This window comes from Seriola lalandi, unplaced genomic scaffold, assembly GCF_002814215.2.
Source record: "Seriola lalandi dorsalis isolate HSWRI2012SDOR001 ecotype SW California unplaced genomic scaffold, Sedor1 jcf7180002054449, whole genome shotgun sequence".
NCBI classification, from domain to species: domain Eukaryota; kingdom Metazoa; phylum Chordata; class Actinopteri; order Carangiformes; family Carangidae; genus Seriola; species Seriola lalandi.
The window spans coordinates 135,401-156,367 of NW_019525002.1; the positions used below are offsets into that span (position 1 = coordinate 135,401).

At 40.1% G+C, this 20,967-nt stretch overlaps 2 protein-coding genes and 1 long non-coding RNA gene across 3 annotated transcripts; 1 reads left to right on the forward strand and 2 right to left on the reverse strand.

The window, feature by feature from the left end:
• The first annotated feature begins 328 nt into the window (after positions 1–328).
• Positions 329–5,406, forward strand: galk2 (galactokinase 2). The gene is made up of 10 exons (XM_023411120.2): positions 329–515; positions 615–703; positions 1,664–1,787; positions 1,914–2,007; positions 2,152–2,298; positions 2,423–2,521; positions 2,734–2,886; positions 3,114–3,324; positions 3,881–4,082; positions 4,825–5,406. Exons 1-10 carry the CDS (start codon positions 466–468, stop codon positions 5,030–5,032), a joined length of 1,377 nt encoding a protein of 458 aa, XP_023266888.1. The 5' UTR covers positions 329–465; the 3' UTR covers positions 5,033–5,406.
• Positions 2,634–3,121, reverse strand: LOC147818840 (uncharacterized). The gene is made up of 2 exons (XR_015437551.1): positions 3,038–3,121; positions 2,634–2,924 (listed from the first exon to the last, which is right to left on the reverse strand). It is a non-coding gene; the product is annotated as an uncharacterized LOC147818840 (long non-coding RNA).
• Positions 5,407–5,452: 46 nt separating the features above from the next.
• Positions 5,453–19,863, reverse strand: atp8b4 (ATPase phospholipid transporting 8B4). The gene is made up of 27 exons (XM_023411121.2): positions 19,754–19,863; positions 16,680–16,738; positions 16,481–16,594; positions 16,287–16,385; positions 16,140–16,201; positions 15,953–16,025; positions 15,632–15,702; positions 15,462–15,541; positions 15,122–15,280; positions 14,907–14,995; positions 14,340–14,536; positions 13,972–14,180; positions 13,492–13,535; positions 13,232–13,397; positions 12,946–13,134; positions 12,296–12,411; positions 11,813–11,977; positions 11,617–11,728; positions 11,406–11,511; positions 11,008–11,149; positions 10,399–10,582; positions 9,202–9,425; positions 9,013–9,096; positions 8,269–8,514; positions 8,040–8,178; positions 7,813–7,943; positions 5,453–7,354 (listed from the first exon to the last, which is right to left on the reverse strand). Exons 1-27 carry the CDS (start codon positions 19,833–19,835, stop codon positions 7,052–7,054), a joined length of 3,645 nt encoding a protein of 1,214 aa, XP_023266889.2. The 5' UTR covers positions 19,836–19,863; the 3' UTR covers positions 5,453–7,051.
• Between the last annotated feature and the right edge of the window lie 1,104 nt (positions 19,864–20,967).

Genomic DNA, 20,967 nt, shown 5'->3' on the forward strand with positions numbered 1-20,967 from the left:
CAATACTCATCTTCATTTGTTTTCTTCTTTTCATTGAACATTGGGAACATACAGACATCCAGGTAACAGCTCGTTAAATGGTGCATTGCAATTCTAGACAACATTGTACATATTATAAACATGTGACAAATTATATAATGAAATATAAATATAACACATAGAGTTTCTAAAAAAGACGTGCTTTGGTTGAACTGTGTTAAACCCGCCCCCCTGCCCTCTTGTCTCTTCCGTGTTTATGCCGCTGCAGCCTCAGCTGCTTCAGAGTCAGCTCCTCTGTCATAAACAGGAACTTACCGACGTTAAACCGAGCCGAGTTCCTGTTTTAAAACTGACCGCAGTTCAGCGATTTAGCATCCGGGATCCTCTTGTGATAGTCAGCTGATCGTGGCCAGGATATGTGACCAGCTCTGAGCTCTGCTGTCTGACAACAAGAAATCCATTCATAGTTACTCTAAACTGGCAGAAATGGCCACAAATCCACCCAAGTTAAAGACTGCGATTACTGCAAATGAAAGGTGAGTTTTAGTACTATGTGCCGAGGGAGGCAGAGGAGGAAAAGAAGTTTACTCTTTGTCTAATGATTGATCACTTCATTACTTATTTTTTCTTCCCAGGCTGCAAAACCTGAAAAATACCTTTGAAACAAAGTATGGAGAAGCTCCTCTCTTCTATGCATGCGCACCCGGAAGGGTAAATCTAATAGGTAACTTAATTTTGCATAGGAGGTTTAAGTGGGTTTAGACAGTAGACTGATGTAGCCTTTTTGTGAAATTTAGCATATAGGACTGATGGGCACTTTCTAAGGCATTCTTTTTAAATGGTTAAAACTAGTGGCATTATTGATAGTTAAAGAGTTGTTTAGTAATGTCTGTAATGATCAGTTTTAAGGTCTTAATAAATGCAACCTTTGGATTTCCAAAGTTTCCCTTTGACTGGAGTTTACGCTTTATATTTATACATGTATTCCTGTTTCACAAGATAACAAGTCAAACTGTCCATGGAGCTTTCTGAAAAATTAAAGAGCTGCAAAAGAGAGATAGATAGATAGATAGATAGATAGATAGATAGATAGATAGATAGATAGATAGATAGAAACTTTATTTATCCCCTTGGGGAAATTCATGTATTATTACAACCCAGCACCCAAAATCTGTTCGTAATAACGGCTTAGCTATGCTAACCGATCATTAGTAAAAGACTACACTAATAAAGCCAACATTTACAACATATAAACCAATTTAAAAGGGTGACTTATTAGAAAATTGTACAATATATGATATGATATAATGATCCTCCTAGACCACAGCTACCCCACAACAGTTGGTAGGCTCCTAAAATCTGCGATGAAATACGGTTTTACCCTCACATTTTTATTCACTGTCCAACTGCTCAATGTGTTTTGTATTTTCAAAAGGAATTTAATTATTTCTATTAGCGAATGGTTTCAGTGTTTAGATACTGTGTGAGAGGATCTACTACCCTTCAAGAAAAACATCTGAGGATAATTTTATAATCAAATTTAAAGATATTGAATATTGGCTATTACCAGATTTAGTCTTCAAATATTCGTAACAAGTGTTAAACCAATGTCAATTGAAACATTTCGTCTCATCTAAAGGCTCCATTTCACATATCTCTTTTTCATATTTCTGATATTTAACAGGAGAGCACATTGATTACTGTGGCTATTCTGTGCTTCCAATGGCTATTGAACAGAGTATCATTGCAGCTGTGTCAGTGAACAGTTCAGGGACGATCCAGCTGGCCAACACAAATCCTCAATACAAGTAAGACTTAACATTCATGATCCTGGCTGAACCTTCACATTTGCCTGTGTGATTAATTAGGGGCTTAAAATGCATGTAGAGTATCATTATCTGTTCTTTGAATGCTTGTTGTTTCTCACTTTGCAGGGATTTCACTGTGTCATGTTTGGAGGACATTGCCATTGACAGAGACAATCCAAAGTGGCATTATTATTTTCTCTGTGGAGTTAAAGGTATTCAGGTAAGACAAGTATTTTGTCCTTCTTATTCTTCATTCATGACAAGGGCAGACTGAAGAATCTAGTATGTAGTACTGTAATAAAAGGATAGTTTAGTTTTGTTTCTGTTTATGTAATGAACCTTCCTGCTGTGTTTTCATTTCCAGGAGAAGTTTGGCATTGCACATCTCTCAGGGATGTTGTGTGTTGTCGATGGAACCATTCCTCCAAGCTCTGGTCTGTCCAGTTCTAGCGCCTTAGTTTGTTGTGCTGGCCTTGTAACAACGGAGGCGAATCAGAAGTTTCTATCCAAGGTAAAATGCCTTACAATTGAAGCATTGGTTTTTCAAAACACTATATATTTGCATTGCTTTAGTCAGGGAATGTTGTGTAAAAGAAAACAACTAATGCTAATGTCGATATCTGTCATTATTAAAGGTGGCCCTTGCGGAGATATGTGCCAAATGTGAGCGCTACATTGGCACAGAGGGAGGTGGCATGGACCAGTCCATCTCATTCCTGGCAGAAAGAGGAACTGTATGTAGCTTTCCCTCCTGTACATGAGGTCAAACAAGTGATGCTAGTTCATCAGTCATTTTTTCATCCAAACCATTAATATACAAAACAATGTAAGAATAAATGCATGTAGTGACTTGAATAATGATTTATTCACTATGCTTTGTTGTAAATTTTATATGTAGGCAGCAGTTGACCGCTTGTTTCATCAGTTTTAAAACTTTTTCTTTCAGGCAAAGCTGATAGAGTTCCAGCCTCTGCGGGCCACTGATGTCAAGCTCCCAGACGGGGCCGTGTTTGTGATCTCCAACTGCTGCGTAGAGATGAACAAAGCTGCTTCTTCTCACTTCAATATCCGTGTGGTGGAGTGTCGGATCGCCACAAAGGTACGCTGACCCCGACCCCTGGTTCTCAACCTCATTTTCTAGGGGTGATTTATGTGAAAGGGGAAAAACGATATTTTAAAATTCCAAAAACCAAGTAAATATGTGTAAATATCATCATGGTTAAAGTGGAGAGAGTTGTAAAACGTCTCACATGCTTAAATGTGAGTAGAAACTGTGTAATATTCCATCAAACTTGATACAAAATGTCCTGGCTGGTGTGAACTCAGATGCTGGCCCAGGCGAGGGGTCTGGACTCGAGCAGGTTGTTGAAGCTGGCCGAGGTCCAGACGGCGCTGAAGGCCTCCCTGGAGGAGATGCTGGCTCTGGTGGATGAGGTGTTGCATCCTGAGCCATACAGCCGAGAGGAGATCTGCAAGGTGCTGGGTATCACCTCCGAGCAGTTTTCCACAGAGCTGCTGAGCGCTAACACTCAGCATGGTGAGCAACAGCACACCAACAACAACAACAATTAGTCAATTAGTAGATTTGAAGATTAATTGATTACATTTTTATAATTGGTTAGTTTTTGGTCAGAACAAAAATCCCTCAAAATTATCTTTAATTATTATTATTCATAGTTTTATATTCTTGTACATTTAATCTTTGTGTTTTTTTGGTCACTGGTAACTTGTAATAGGCATTTGTCATTATTTTTGTTTCATTATTATTATTTTATATATATTTTTATTGCTTGACTAAAACATTTTTAAATTGATAATCATCATAATGGATAATGAAGATGATAGGTAGTTGCAGCCTTCATTATGTCACCATAGAACTGGGTGACATATTCTTACATCAGTATTGTGATATCTGTATTTCCCTAGACTTAATTGCATTGCACCATACTCATCTGTTTTTTTCTCCTGTCTGTAAATGAACTTTAAAGATTAAAAAGTGATGGTATATTTTGCCAAACCTCAGTATCAGTCGAATGTAATGATATCTTAAATGTTACTATGTAATAAAAGATAAATTTAACAAACTCTTTCAGTGACGCACTTCAAGCTGCACCAGCGAGCCAAGCACGTGTATGGTGAGGCAGCGCGGGTGCTGCAGTTTAAGACCGTGTGCGACTCTGAACCTGCCGAGTCCATACGGCTGCTGGGAGACCTGATGAACCAGAGCCATGCAAGCTGCAGAGACCTGTATGAGTGCAGCTGCACTGAACTGGACCAACTGGTGGACATCTGTCTGTGAGTACAGAAAAATCTCACTTCACCCACTGCCATTACAGATTTACACCCAGGACAGAATGATGCAGAGACATTGATGAGATATCAGGCAATGCAATTTTATACATTTAACTGACAAAAAATATCTCTTTTTCAACAGCCAACTTTAAGTAAATTGGAGTCATTTGTAAGTGTAGCTGAATTGCACTTAGCTGCTTCGGTCACAAGGTCTTGGTATTGTGAATTCTGGCTCACTTGTTGCATCCCAATCCCATAATACATACTAATTATACAGAGTATATACTACACCGAGTACACAGTTTACAACGGCAAGTAACGGCTGGCAGTTGACTGGTTGACTCCAACAGAGAGACACAGACAGCTCCGGTGTTGATTCATTGACTTTTTTTTTTTTTATTTGCTCACAAGCACTTCCGGAGGATTCAAGCCCGGTCTCAATAAAATAATTCAATATCATCACTTTCTCTCTCAGATTAGGTACATTCATATATTCACATATTTACAGATCATCATTCAACAGTCACACACTCACCTGGGGGATACAAGCCCGGTCTGCCTTTCTCCCCAGTAATGGACTTTATATAGTTGTATTGTTACCTTGGTAACCTAGCACTAAATATGAAAATATTAAATAACATAAAAAATGTATGAATGTATGATCACATGATTAAAGCTACTGATGGCTGGAAACACTGATAGTGTACTGAAACATGGAGCTTGTTCTTGTTTCTCTTGGTTACAGGAAGTCGGGAGCTGTGGGCTCCCGGCTGACAGGGGCAGGTTGGGGCGGCTGTGCGGTTTCCATGGTTCCCAGTGAGAGGGTGGAGTCTTTCTTACAAGCTGTGAGAGAAGCCTACTACCTCCCCGATCCACGCAGAGCAGCGATGGAAAAAAAAAGTCTGTTTGTATCAAAGCCGGGTGGAGGAGCTGCCGTTTTCCTCGAGGAGTGAAATGGATCACACTAATAGAAAGCTGTTGATACAAATATGATTCAGGTTCGAATAGACTGCTGCGGGGAAATAAATGGGGGTTTTTTTCTTTTACTTTTTCTTACACTTACACAAGATAATACAAAACGTAACCTTAATTTGGTATTTGCTTTATACTTTATAGATTCTTCTGGAATACAAGGGCCAAAAATGATTTCTTACAAAGGGAAAGTGCTTTTTGTGTTAAAAACATGTTTTTTATGAATGAATCATGAATGTTGGGGTTTTGTAATGATTTTTGTACATCCAACGCATGGAACGTCTCACTGTTCACCTCAGACTCTTTTCTCATAAACAAAATAAGATTGCAAATAAATGAACAATCAAACGTTTAATTTGTGCTTTATAAAATCCATTCATCCATCTTTTATTAACATTTTTGAGATCAACATTTAATTAACAAGGGCAAAAATCATCAAGAATAAATATTTTTACATGTGCATCAGTGGAATAGCATCACATGTTTCTTTTGGCTGTTACAGTGTGACTGGTTTGTGTTGTGTTAAAGGTGTGTGTGTGTGTGTGTGTGTGTGTGTGTGTGTGTGTGTGTGTGTGTGTGTGTGTGTGAGAGAGAGAGAGAAAGCCACTGGGAAATCAGAATAGACAGTCCTGGTTATAGGATCACACACTGGCCTTGAGCTTCTGCACAAGATCAATCTTCACTCCATTAGAGAGCAGTGATGGCGGGGGCTCGGTGGTCTAAGGCACATGCTAATGTACTGTATTGAATGTGACTGCAGCACTCTGCATTTGAATCTGTTCAGGGGCCTTTATTACATCATATCTCACCCAGCGTTCCTCCTTCACTCTTTCTGATCACATTTAAATACCTTAGGTTTGTCATACTGACTCCCACTGTATTTTTTTATTTTGGGGAAGTAGCCTAGAAACACATTTATGTTGTGATGTGATTTGAAATTGAGTTTGACAATAATCATTCACATGTTGCATAGCAACTGTGCAATGTTTAAAACAGCATTTTCGAGAGGGTGTCAGATTTAAGCCATGCATTCCAGTTTCACACATTTCTTTCTCTTAACTCAACTCAAAGAACCATCAAACATTAAATCCAAACGATGGATTGTTTTTAACAAGAACCCTACAAGGCACAACACAGGGAAAACAGACCTCAGAACGACTCTTGCACATCCTTGTCCACAAATGCCCAAAGCATCATAAATCCCATTTGAGGTTCCAGTTTGTTTAATGGCATATGGTAAATTATGGAGACAGCAAAATGTAATGAGAAATTTAAACGAGTAATTAAGTTGTGCTTATCATCATATTCAGCAGCTTTACTTAAGTATTTACACAAACACTTGTATGTTAGCACTTCGGATGTAGGATGAGATGAAAGCTTTAACGCATAGGCTCCACAGACTTTCTATTGATAAACCTTCTTACTGGTGCTTGTGGCCACCTTTACCTTTGCTTTTGTCACCTCTGTATTACAACTTTGTTTGAAATTGGTAAAGGCTTCTCTCAAGGTGCCCAAAAATGCCAACCATTTTTATTAATCAGACAAGGACATGCTATTAAAATAGTATTAAATGAATGCACCTACTGCTTTAAGACTCAATTGGATCAGTTAATGCAGGATTACAAATATTTCTTTAACTTTTGCAACACATGCATAATATTGTCCTAAAATATACCTGCTATTGTCAAGATTGCAAATTAAACATGTTTTGCATGATGCAGGTTAAAAAGTTCTGCTTTTATCTGTTTTCGATCAGTTGGCTTTTTAAGAAGTGGTTCTTCTACATGATCATGTTTTAATTGGCTTTTAACATTCAACAGTGTCCACATGAATCACACTAATAAAAAAAACGAGGTACATCTGTGTAGTTGGATTTGAGTTTAAATTCATCCAAATGAAAGACACTCATACCTTGTGCTTGGTCTCTGGGTTCCATGCATGTGGTGTCCTACAGTGTACATAGTATCTGTTAGAGGTCGAGCTCAGTCTGCGTGCAGTTGCTATGGAGTCTGTATTGCTCTGTTGCTGCTCTCCGGTGCTCCTGTACTTTCAGCGATGCAAGAGACTTCGTTCTTTCTCTTTAACATACTTTCAATCCACTTGGTGCTGTGCAGTGTTCTTTCAGGGGAGCGAGCAGAAGACACTGTGCTCGTCCTCATGTTTTTGCCTGAGGTAATCAGCTCTCCGTAGCCCTGTTGGTGGGAGAAGGCATAGGCAGAGCGACGGGAGCTCGTCCTACGTACTCGCCTCAGGCTCCGCTCCTGAGGCCCCTGCCTCTTTCTGGACTGTTGTAGGTGACAAACCTGTTGAAATACAGCAGTACTTTGATTCTTCAACAGTATTAATATAGAACGTAGACCTGCATAATAATCAAAAAAGACGTTTAAATCATGGAAAAGTATTTTTAGCTAAATTTAGCACATGAGTAACACTCGTACTCATTCTGCAGAAAAATGGCCACTGTGACTGACATATTATTACATATGACATTATTTGATTGTCAATACTGATACATCAATGTGTAAGTAGCATTTTACTGTTGTAGCGGATTGAGGTGAAGCTAGTTTTTCTAAATACAGCTCAGTGAGTACAGGCCATCATCAAAGTGTCAAGATAAATCTGGAGCATCATGACGTGATTAATGGCTTAGGAAAGAAGAAAAGTTCACAGATGAGGTTTCACAGATGCGTATTCATTATTCTGACTTTGACTGGACTATTTTGACTTTCCACAGCTGATTTGATATTGATTTATATTGTACCTTGTCTGTTAGAGTTGGGAAGAGATCTACTCTCAGGAAGCTGACTGCTAAGCCGGGCACAACACACACCACAGTGGTGAGCAGAATGACCAACCATACACTCTTCTCCTGCAGACAGTTACGGGCCGTGCCTGAGGAAATACAAAATACAAACCTTTATTTACTTGTGCTCAGTTTCCATTCATCAACATTATTTCCTTACATTTATCACACTGAGCCAAACGTACCTACGAATGGGAAATTACTTGGGAAGATGCCAAAAATGCCATTGCTTTGCATTGCAAACAAAATGACAAAGTACACAGTCAGACTCCCCCATATGAAGAGGTGATTGACAGCTGTCCAGTAGTGTGTGTCAAGTCCAATCTGAAAACAGATACGTGCATCATAAACAAAATTACAGTGTTATTCATTCTTATCAACAGAGATATTTCTTATCTGTTTTTTTACCCTTACCTGAACACTTACGACAATAACCAAGGATGTTGCTATGGTAACAGCAAATGCTTGTTGGTCAGAGAAGTGGGAGCCGTCCTCTTTCACCATGACAGAGAAGGCTCCGTAAGGAATGAAGAAGAGCAGGAATGATGTGCCCATCCCCTGCAGCGTGCACAGGAAAAACTGGCGCTTGTTGAATAGAAGGTTTTGTTGGCCGGGTTTGTACAGGCTCGGGTAGCGAAGGCTGTTCTGGTCATTGACATCCTTTAGAAAACAGAGACAGCATGAGTGTTAAGCGAGTGTAATTTATAAATATTTTAGATAATAGTTAGGGAAAAAGTGAGGTATTGAGGTTAGTTAGTGCTTGGTGGAACTAGCAACTGAAGATGACATATGAACAATATACAGTGTTGTATATTGATGTGAGTTAGGGTCGATTAGGTTTGAGGTTCCAGTCACACATAAGTTGAATTTAGTGCAGTACCAACAGTAGGGTTAGATAATAAGGTACCATGTGAGGTTTATTTATCATGACACAGTAAGAGAGGTGTACAGTAATAAAATATTCACCTGCATGACTTGACAGTATCTTGAAAAGAAAAACAAACACAAAAAACGTAAGATGGCTCAGGAGCTTGAAAAAGTAAATGGACTTTAGTCCAAATTTAGAAATGAAGAGTTTCTTCAAAAAGATTTGGGTAATTTGATATTGACTATATATAAGTCACTGCTGTATTATCACCACATATTAAACATTATTACCTGATCAAAAAGTCCCATTGAGAGTACTGGCAAAGATGTATAGACTATGTTGAAGAGGGTAATGAACCACTGGTCATAAACGGTCTGAGGAAAGAGCACAGTTTCAGTAAACACATCATTCACTCAACACAAAAACGATAGACTTTCAAAGAGCAGACAGGCCTCATGATATGTCAAAGTTGTTCTTACCTGAGCTGAGAAACCACAGAAGAAACCGTACCAGAAGTGGACCAGCGTGAAGGCAAAGTTCTTGTAGAAGAAGTAACACAGGAAGTTACACATGCGGAAGTAGGACCAGCGGCCGTGCACCAGCAAGAGCCGCTGCAGGTACCGAAACTGAGCGAAGGAGTAATCTGATGCCAGAACAGCTTGCGTCCCCTCCTGACCACTGATGCCAACACCGATGTGAGCAGCTGGGGAAGAAATACACAGTGTGGATCATCTATATTATATATATTTAATACCTAATGTCACTTAATAATTGGTTGATAGATCTTTTAATACGAGGGATAACCTTTTTTAAGTTCTGATGAGTTGAGAAACACACAAAAATATTTTCTAGATGTAAATGAAACAGATATGTTTATGAGTATATATTACATTTATGTGGTCAAAGAAATTAAAAAAACTCTTATTGCCTGTCCAGGTTTCAGCTACAGAGGAGACAGAAAGCTGCTGACTGCAACAGAATTAGTCTCTACTGTGTGACAGTTATTGACCTTCAGTTATTGACCTGCAGACTTTCATCATGGATTTAGTGTCAGCGGAGCCTGACGACACAGAGCAGCTTCAGCTCAACTCACTGCTGCAATGCTTCATGTAGTCCCAGTTTGTGCCAGTGTACAGTTGAGCTAGAGAACTAAGCATCTGATTTTCCCCAAAAAATATCCACAACAATCTTTGGAAAAAAAACAGCAAGTCATTTAACAACATTTCCTGCGGTTATTAAGGTATGTAGAGCATCATCTAGGACTCTTCTAACCATGTGAATTAAAAAAAAAACATTCTGTTTCTACACAATGAAAAACATTTTAACCTGTTTGTCAAGTTGAGATTTCCTATCCAGTTCACTGGAAATTCATATGTCATTGCTCTTTTTGTAAACACAAGTAAACGACTGTTTAAAGAATCTTTTCCATGTGACAGGAAACAGATTATTTTCCTATGCAGACAGTTAGAAGAGTCTTGGAGGATTGTTTTGGTTGTTAAATGAACATCATCAGATATATATATCTATATATATATATAGATATATATATTCAAAGGAAGAAGCTCTGTGACTAATACATGAGAGACACAAAACTGAGGCTGTGCTTCATGTTGCTGCTACTGAGGGGCTGTTTCAATGTGTCAGACTCTTGGGTTTATGACGATCCTGTGACTTACTCTTGATCATGCTGACATCATTGGCTCCGTCTCCTATGGCCAGTGTGACCGCCCTCTTGTGCCTCTTCACCAGCTCCACCACCTGAGCTTTCTGCATCGGAGTGACCCGGCAGCAGATAACCGCTTTACACAAACACGCCAAGTCCAGCAAGACGTGCTCCAGCTGTGGCTCCAGAGCATAAGCCTGCAGGGAGAACACACACATCACACCCGTTCAGCCTATCATTACCGTCCTATAACATCAACCCCCTGCAGAGGCAACACCAAGCAGCAGCTCAGTGTAATATGTCCACCGAGCTGTTGTGCATCATGCACACTACTCAAGGCACAGCGAGGGAGCAGCTCCCCTGTGAGGAAATGGATGTTATTAAAAACCTGTAATAGAGCTGAGGGCCCTGAGCAGCACAGCAGCTCTCTGTTCATTACAGATTCAGCACAGTCAGCTGCAGCCACAGAGATGTAAGACTCAGCACACAGCAACACTACCACCGTTTAGTTACACCTGCAGGTGTTTGTACCAAAATAAAAACAAGCATGGGAAAAAAAAAACAAATGTGACAGAGGATAGAGTTATCCTTTCATATAACGTGACATATCGGAGTATCTTACCAAACTGTGTCCATTGATGACTAAGGCGTACTCTGCAATAATGGTTTCTTCAAACACAGAGTCATCTGCAAGCATATTTGTCTTCTCGACATCTCCCGCGCTGCTAACTCGACTCAGGCTGAGGATGTGCTCCTTTGCACTCCTGACAAGAGAGAAAAGCAAGTTAACATACACCTTGAGTCTGTTTCTAAAATCCATCAAGCCTGTACAGTATTCTCTCAGTTGGCTGGATAAAATATTAGTCATACGCACAGAATTTCTAATATTTTAGACACGAGTAGATTTTAGTACATAAACACAGTGGCACAGCAGATTTCCTCTGCAACCTGTTTACACTAAACGATCAGCCTGTTGTGTGAGGAGACGTGTATAATGTATGTAAATGTATTATGTGTCACCTGAGTTGTTGCTGCACCTCCAGCAGTGTGTGGCCAGAGATAACAAACACCTCATTCATGTCGTCTCGCAGCATGTTGCAGGAGTAGCCGATGTTCATGGCGGTCTCTGAAACGTCACACACAGTTTACAGCTCTGTAGTGTGGGTAACTTGTTATTAAAGCACCAGTTTCTTTTTCTGGTAAATAAGATAATTTAGGTGAATTACGTTACCTAGTTTGTCTCCTGTGAGGACCCAGATCTTGATGTCAGCCAGATTTAGACAGGCGATCGTCTCTGGGACTCCTTCCTGGAGTTTGTCCTCTATTGCTGTGGCTCCTAGAAGCTTCAACCAGAGCAGTAGTCAGTCTGCAGGGGCCAAATGAGTTTGATGGCTTCAAGGATTTAAACAAAAGGATGTCAATTGTACCTTCATGCCCTGCTCAATCTCCTCGTAGAGAGCGGCCAGCTGATCCTCGCGGTTCTCAATGACAGTGCTGGCGAACAGAAGCTTCTTTGTCCAAACTTCAAAATCATTTTCATCAAGGTCTTTGTAGGCCAGAGCTAATGTTCGAAGCCCTTCTCCAGCAAATTCCTGCAGGGGAAGCAATCTCAAATTCTGGTGTGCAACAATATAAAGCACTATGACTTGTGTAATAATAGTAGCATCTACGGTGCAGCTGTGACAGATGACTCGATATTCAATACTTATATAGTATGTTCTCAGTAGAGACACTAATGCAATCTGAATCCAACCATTTCTGAAATGTTGATGAAACTATCACCACTCTCATCACATTGATGTTCTTGGTAACCTTGTGTGGTGCATTGATTTTTAGATTTTATTGAGGCTATAAATATAGATGGAGAGTGCATAGTGCACAGTCAAGTTATCGAATCAAGTAACACTTACACTGAGATGCTCTGACGTAGTGCACATGAGGTCCTCACTGGATGGATCCAGCCGGTCAAAGATAATAGTGTCGGCCCCTTTGGAGTAAAGTTTGATCTGGCCTTGTGGATTTCTCACTATAAGACACAGGAACAAACAACATCACTTTTCTGATCAAATCTTATCAGCCATTAAACAACACAGAAGCATTACAGACCGCAAACAGATGCACACATGTACGTAGAAACTGAAACTTCATGCTATTTGAAAATAAAGATTTGGTACTGATTGCCACGTGGTCATGGGTTTCAAACACTTCCTAAAAGCAAAAATCTTATGAGGTGGGGGTCCGTGGTCTAATTTGTGTCAGTTTAAGGCACCTTGAAGTGAAAGGGTTTAAGAACCACTTCTATAAAGCATTAGTTAATGATTTATTAACAAGTGATAAAACCATTAATTACAGCTTATAAACCTTGTATAAATGGTGTCTCATCAGAAAGTGGGACCAAATATGTTAAATGAGAAGTTAGTAGAGAAATAGAATGACTGTTGAATTTGATTCATGGCATTATTAACAGATTATTAGATTATTAATGTGCACGAAAAGTTGTGTTGACAACTAAGAACTGCGGAGTGAACTTGAGCGTTGCCGTTATGAGTGAAGACCTAACCAATGACACTCATTCTCTTGCGCACGTTGTTGAAGTCCAGTATGGCCAGCAGCTGGTAGGTGACAGCTCGTCCCATCTCACACACTGTGATGGTCTCGGGGGTTCGAGCCCTGAAGACAAACCCAAAGTTTCGCGCTGCGGTGACCAGCGCTCCCTCGTCAGGCGACTGGGCCTGGTACACCAAATGTCCTTCATGTTAACATAAACATCCGACAGGAAACACTTTAATAAACTGAGTAACTGCTGTTATTGCTGCTACATCTCCTGGACTGTGTGTGTGTGCTACCTTCGCTCTTCTCCTCTGGCATCACAGTGTGGCACAAAGCCAGCAGTCTGAAGAACTCCTGCACTGCAGGATCCTCCAGTTTAATGGCTTCAATCAGGCTGCTGTCGTAAAACTTAAACCTTCTGTCACAGAGAGGGTTGAAGGAGAAGTCCACACAGGATGTTTTCTGAAGCGACATTAGAGATTAAGAAAATGAAATGTAATAATTATATATGACGGCGTTAGAGAGTTAGTGTTTCTGGTTGTTTAGCTTTACTTACTTCTGTAATTTCCACCTTCTGGTCAAATTCATCATAGACGTCACCTAGGAGATCACCAGGTGATGTAATGAGTCGAAGATTACAGAAACACATTACGTTTGACCATCATAAGCAAACATAATTATAGTAATCCAGTGTTTTTATTATGGTGTTTCATGGTAGTATTGGCAGACCTCTGAAATAACCTTTTCGCCATGAGAAAAATATCAAACTAACTTAAAAACAATAGGATGCAATTGTTTTAGTTTGGGTTTGCAGGATTTAAAATAAGGTGTCTCGTGACAGTTTTGACAGATTTTTGAACATCAGCCAGTCATTGCGGTCTTCCACTAGTGTGATGGAGGTGTCTGCCTTATCGCAGCCACTTAAAAACACTGTAAAGTGGGAAATTCCATGCTTGAATTAAATATTATTTTCTCTCTCTGTTTTCCAATTTTAGTAAGAGACTGACTTTAGAAAAGGATGAGTATTATACCATACCATACGTCTGTCCGTTAATGGAGCACTTGCTGAACACCATGATGTTCTGGGTGAGGGTGCCGGTCTTGTCAGAGAAGATGAACTCCACCTGGCCCAGCTCCTCGTTCAGGGTGGTGGTGCGAGCTTCAGCTGCGGTGTCCGTCCGTCTGTAGTACATCCTCCGGTCCCAGTTAATGAAGTAACTGTGTCCGAGACGCAGAACCTCCACACTGAAGGAAGGTTCATACATTTTACTGTACAACTCCCAACAGGAAATCATTTGCCTAATTGAAAGAATTATTTTCAAAATAAAATGACCACTGCTTGAACAAAGTAAAATGATTGACATTTTAGACCTTGGAAAATAACTATATGTTCCTTGACCTTACCTGACATACAGTGAGATGGGCACAACAGTGTTGAGGATGATGATGTAGGACCAGAAGGTGAGGAAGCCAGAGAAACCAGCGCTGCTCTGAATCTGGTTCCACGGCAGAAACACCTGGAAGTTTCTGCCAATCCGACTCTCCCAAATACTGTTTCCAATGGCCAAAATAACTCCCATACAAATGAGGAAGGCAAAGATCTGGAATACAGAATCATTTTGAAAGATGTGTCTTACACAAGTGACCATCATATCAATTATAACTCATAGTATTCACTCACAGTACACAGTTGTTTTCACTTACCGTGTCTGATTTGACCTCTTCCTCTCAGGTCTGTGTGGGTGCACACAGACTATGTTTGATTGACATGTCCCTCACTCTGTTAGTTTTGTTGCACCCATTAAGAAGGGGGCAACTTACTCTTCATTTGTGTTGGTACAACTGACCTGACATAACCCCTGAGTAGAGGTCTAATTAACCGGAATAAGTGAAAACACCTGTGCAGGTGGGCAGCAATAGTCAAAAAAGTGCACCGTGCAAGTTACCATGAGGAGGGGGTGTTGGACTTACCCACAAAACCAAAGTGTTCATCAGTTTGTCAATACTTGTCCTTTTGAATTTTGTTCTTCCACAGTTCTGCATCAGTTTGGTTTGCAGCCCTGTTCGACAAACAGGAAACAAACATCGGTGTGACAACATGAACGGAAAAAAAAGAAATACACAAGAACATACAGACAAGGCTAATGGATGTGGTGAATGAAAGCATCAAAATAAAACCATCATACCAGCAAATATGACCATCCCAAAGCACCACTCAGTGTTTCTGAGCACACAACCACGCAGCAGCATTTTTTCATTATCTAGAGAGTATTTATTGTCTCTCCAGAATAATGTTCCTGTAAATTTATCCAGCTTGTTGTTTGGTGGCTCACAAATGACTTCTCCTGAGAAATACAGTAGAAAGAGATTCACGCAACAACAGTTGTTACTGCAAAAAATAAAAAAAAATCATAGACATTCGTTCATACAACAAAAATCACATACAGCCACATGCAGAAAGCCTGAGGAGTTCACATACAATTTGTTGCACAACTGTCAAAATAAATTTTTCAAGCATCACCTCACCATCAAAGTCCATCAGTTTAGAAATATCTCCCAAATCTGAGGTGATGGTCAAGGCCTGACGGACTTTCAGATTAGTCTCTCTGTGACGGCAAATGGGAATAGAAAATCCTTCTGTGGTGACATAGAACTGTAGAAATCTTTACTTTTTACATAACCAGTGCAGCACTTACCCATCTAGCTCTGCAGTCTCAATATAGCACAGTCCATAGGGCTCACTACTACACAGAAGGAGGATGTCAGCCTGTGTGTAAAACCAATATGAAACTCTCAGTGGTGAGAAAAGGCAATAAATCAATGTCTGCACCACTGAACCTGTAAAAGATCACTCAGCAGCCTCTGAATCTCCCAAAAGAGACCTTTAATCGTCAACCTTCTCCAACTATTTCATCTGTTATAAACTTCCTCTAATAGCTGATGCAACTAAATAAAAAAAGGCATTCCTCTCTAAATGAATTAGCATGGCACACAATGTAGTCGCACGGTTTACTCACAGCAACAAACTGATTATTCTCTAGTTTGATGATATCCCCTGCTCGAACGTTCATCCATTTCTCATTCTGCAAACTTGGAAAACAAAAAGCACAAAAGGTCATAATCAATCTGGACAAGTGTCATTGAACATATACAGTATGTACAATCAATCAATCTGCTTTAAGGAGCGGCTAAACATTTAAATACCTTCCTTTGATGAGAACCTGAGACTGGCGGTTGTTGACTTGCTTGTCGCTCTTATGTCGGAACTGAGATTTAAAAAAAAAAAGGGTTTAACAATTTTTTCCATGGGGGATGAAACAGGAGCTGCAAATATAAAACAGATGAACTTACATAGTCATCTGTGGCATCCTTGACAGCCGTGATGACCAGCACCAACACCAAAGGCACGATGGTTGTGAACCAGGACAGAGAGGATATTTCTGGAATTAACTATGTGAGAAGAAAAGTCCAGGTTAATCCACTCGCTCATTCAGGAAAACTACACGAGACAGCGGATCTTTCCCCACAAACACAGTCTCTCTCACCTGCAGTATCAACAGCACTACGAAGTAAGCATTGGCCACCCTCTGGAGCTGCTCAAACAGGTTGATGGGCAGGAAGGTGAAGATGTTGTACTTTGAGGTTTTGATGTGATTGTCCTGAGACAGACATGTTTAGAAACAGCACTGAGGAGCCTGAACTTGTGGCTGATGTGAACCTAAAGCAATGTTAAGGTCTACTCACGGCATAAGAGAACTTGTCATTGTAGTCCCGCGCATTGGCTTTTACATGGCGTTCCTTCTCTACACACAGAGAACACACTGTCATTATCAACAAGTTGATAAAATTACACATGAATAAAATAAATGCAATACTTCAGATTTATTTTCTCCTCTGTTTTCACCATTTTTTTGTTGGTTTTCATATATAGACTGTAAGAGAAAGCTATGTTCTGTGTATTCTCTTCACCTGCGCTTGTGACTTGCTATTATCTTCACCCTTTGACTACAACTCCATCAACCTGAAAGAGATGACAGCTCTCTTTCTCTTTTAATATCACACTATTTATAACTTCTTTATAACAAAACATCAAACATAGTCCGAAAGAGATTTACACAGGCCCGTTCCTGGTATCAGTGCATTTAAACATTTCATTTTGTTTAGTTTTGTGAGATGAGATCCCACTAAAATACTAGTGCGTGGAATACAATTTGTAAGGTGTTATAAAGTGAATTTTCATGTGCCTAGCAGTGAGACTTTCCACTGGGGATCCTCATACGTGTCTCTGCACCACAGCCACGTAGTCATGGGCTTTTCTTTAATCCACTGAGGCAGAATGAATCTCATCAGATGTAGAAGCTTTGAAACAATGCAGATTTTAATTTCCACAGGGAATGCAAATATATACAGTATATCTTTATTGTATCTTTTAATAAATGGGCAGGACTGTAATGAAATAGGTCTGAATTTTCTTCTTACAGTTTATACAAAACATTTTCACCCTTTTTGCCCTCTTGTCAGTCTCTTGTTATTTCACCTGCCATCCGGCCTTTTTCACTGAAGATATTTTGATGGATCACAGCGAGAAAACCTAAAATGAATGATGGCTGAATTTAGCTGCTTTAGTTTCAGGATCCTGACATTGTCATAACTTACTGGGAAACCTGAACAGAAAGAGCCATTGTTAATGTTGGTAACACCTGTGCTTTTCCTGCTATGACGAGACAAAATGTCAGCTTTTGATTGGAGCAGGATATTCACCTATTCTTCGTGATTTATTGTGATTTCAGTGTCTCCCTCTCAGGTTCGAATCACTTCAGACACAGATTCACTCCCTACATTTTTATTAAAGGGTAAACCTTATGCAGCACTTTCAGAAAGCAAAGGGATTCACAAGTGACTAAATTTAAAAAGAATGATCACAATTGAAGGAGTAGAAGCCAAGATATCCAAATTTTAGTCCCTATTATAGTGCAACCTCCAAAAGCACTGCAGCTTATGTTCCCCTTACTCCACTTGTTAGTGTCTTTCATTAGACCCTCTCCGTCACTTAAATGCTTCCTCCTTTCAAACTCCACTCATCTAGTTTGTGACGCTGGCTTTTTAAAATTTCAAGCGAATCCAAAATTACCTTGATGACATCATCATGGCAATAGTTCACAACAATGGAGAAGTATAACATTTTGTTTTTTGCTGACAGTTAACAGATTGGGATCGCTCTCATGCTTGAACGGTAAAGGTTAAGCTACAGCCAGCAGTCAGTTTGGTTATCATAGCGTAAAGACTGGACACAGGGGGAAACAGTTAGCCCGCCACCTTTGAAGCTCAGTATGTAACAACTTGGAAACTTATCAATAACTCATCACTTATTGGAATTCAGTAACACGTCATAATCACACACTTCCCGCAACATTTTGTCATCTCATTTTGGTTCCACTTCTCTGTGGACATTCAAAGCTATCGCTCTTGTTTACTATTGTGGCATTTGGTATACTATTATGGTTCTTCCACACAGCATCACTCATCATGTCATATCCCACGTACGACATGGTTATGATGGGCATGAATATACCATGACATTTGGCTGAGTAAGTAAAAGCTTCAAATAACACCTCTTTCTTCATGGCTTTGATGAACCACAGCTGGAAGAGCCTGTCTGAGCCTGTCCTTTCTAGCCAAGAACAGAACACTTCGTCCGCAATTACAACCTTGTCATTCAACTATTGGCTCATACATCAAGGTGATGCTTTAGGCGTCATTATCATGCTTGGCCATGCTTTTTTAAACAGTTCCAGCAGGTAACATATAAACTCACAAACAATACAATATAAAAAAAATACACCTTCGAGATGACGACATATTTTGTGAAAGCGCACTGTCTTTCCACACACAGCAATGCTTGAGGGAGCTGGATCTGTTGTTTCCAAACGAGGTTAAATCACTGTTGAATTATGCATAATACACATGCAGAGAGCTGCAACAGGATAGACCTTCTCACACAACAGACTGTTCTCATCCTGCTATCAATTACTATGACAATTAATTATTTAAAAAAGGCTTTTGTTGTCCAAGGGCTTCGGTCTGCTTAAACATTCAATTAGAAGATGTATAAATTCAATATTATTTTTCTACCACAGCAAAAAGTTATCTCTGATCTGATTTCTGGAAAGAGCTTTTTCTTTATTTTACTGGAAATTTCAACAGACTCTTGAGTAAGCCTGCAAGTCTGAACATCTTACAGGGAGGTCATGCAGTGAAATTATTCGCAGCGGCTTCAGGAAAAAACTCAAACCATATTCGTCATGAGTCTAACATCAATACAGCTTTTAGCTGAGCAGTTTCAGTAGCTGCGGAACTTCTCTCCCCCCAAAAGGATGACAACACAAATAGTTGAGGGGTTGAAATATGATTGAATTTCATCCCCTCCCTGTAAAGCACAAAGAAAGAGACGGACCACACAGACACACACCCACATAGAGCGGAAGACAGAGAGAGGCTGCTGTATACAGTTTTATTTTCTCTCTCTAAACCAGTGCAGTGCACCAGGACAGGATGAGGAGTATACCTGCCTGAGAGAGGAAGACACAAGGTCTGTCGCCTCAAGTCAATTTTAACCAGTTACATGATTGAAGATATTTTAAAAACCATAGCCTGAGTTTCATTTACTGGACATTGTATTATGTTGTTTATTCATTGCTGAAACAATGTTTTTATGGTGTCCTCTTCACCAGTTCTTAATTGAAAAAAAAAAAAAAAACTTTACCTGGTTGTATAAAAGACATGAAAATGGATAAAGAATAAAGGAAGTTTTGTCTTACCAACATTAGTATTTCTCCTCCAGAATGCCATCTTCTCCTGGGACCTCCCGAGGGTTTCCCTAAAAGACACATGGAGAACCATCCATCAACTAATTGTCAATTGTCATTGACATTTTCAAATGTGGAGCTGAGCATTTTGTAGTGGGACAGTAGTGCAGTGAATGTGGTGAAGGAATGAGTCAGAGTCTGCATTACATGCACACTGGAGTTACATCTGAGGCAACACACAAGCAAAGTGGTGTCAAGTTTCTTTTCTGTTCAGACAAGCTTTAATTAAACGAAGCAGCAGGTTAATCCCCAGTGAACTGTCTCCTTAGCAAAAGGTCTCAGGTGAGCGATGCAAAGATGGGAGTGTAACCCCTAAACAAGATGTATAATTCCTCCATTTTCAAAATAAATACAGTTGATGAAGCTCCCTGCACGTTTGTGCATAGGGTAGATTTGGTTTCAGCAGTGGCAATACAGAATATGTGCACATGTTTCTGGAGTCTACTATTATCCCTACCTTGCACAAGTTTGTCACATGCGCAGGCTTGTGTTTGCTCCATGTATCCTGTCATTCAGTGGCGACCATTCATTTCAAGCACCGCAGGAAACGCTGTCCTCCCCCTGAGTAAAAATCACCCGGCGTGGATGGAGTCATGTAAATGAGCGGTGAGTAAGAATATGAAGAACTGACTGCAGACGGCGTGGGCTGCGAAAATGATGCAAGAAGGCAACGATAATCAATCCCCAATCCTGCTGTCCAGACACAAACCTGAGGGGAAACAGAGACCGAACAGAAATGAACTAACCGAGATCACCGAGAGCGACGACACGCAACTGGAGCCCTCATCTGGGAGATACGCGTTTAATATGTGTGTGTGTGTGTGTGTGTGTGTGTGTGTGTGTGTGTGTGTGTGCAACAGTATGGGCTGGCCCCTCATAACCAACAAGCACACACATACATACCTTACCAACAGTTTATCTGCCGCTTTAATAGGCAGCTTAAGATAAGTGGATTTCAAGAACCACTTTCTAATAGATGTGTGGAAGCCCTGAGAAAAGTGAGAAAATAAGTTTTTGCAATACTTATTTCGGCCACAAGAAGCTACTGGGATTGTTTTTCCCCACCTGCCTCATACCTGGGAAGCAAATGATTTTTTTTCCGGTGTTTGTTTTTGTCATAGCTTTGTCATTTCAGCCACAAGAGCCTGTAGGGTAAAACAATCACC

Bases quoted from the DNA above. Each gene is read 5' to 3' on its own strand.
- galk2 (XM_023411120.2), top strand. From the start codon at position 466: ATGGCCACAAATCCACCCAAGTTAAAGACTGCGATTACTGCAAATGAA. The intron at 2,008-2,151 runs GTAAGACAAGTA...TTTCATTTCCAG, and splicing joins GTGGAGTTAAAGGTATTCAG to GAGAAGTTTGGCATTGCACA. The intron at 2,522-2,733 runs GTATGTAGCTTT...TTTTTCTTTCAG, and splicing joins TCCTGGCAGAAAGAGGAACT to GCAAAGCTGATAGAGTTCCA.
- atp8b4 (XM_023411121.2), bottom strand. From the start codon at position 19,835: ATGGTTCTCCATGTGTCTTTTAGGGAAACCCTCGGGAGGTCCCAGGAG. The intron at 16,386-16,480 runs GTGAGAGAGACT...CTTCTCACATAG, and splicing joins TAGTGCTGTTGATACTGCAG to TTAATTCCAGAAATATCCTC. The intron at 15,542-15,631 runs GTAAGTGCTGCA...TTGCCGTCACAG, and splicing joins GAGACTGCAGAGCTAGATGG to AGAGACTAATCTGAAAGTCC.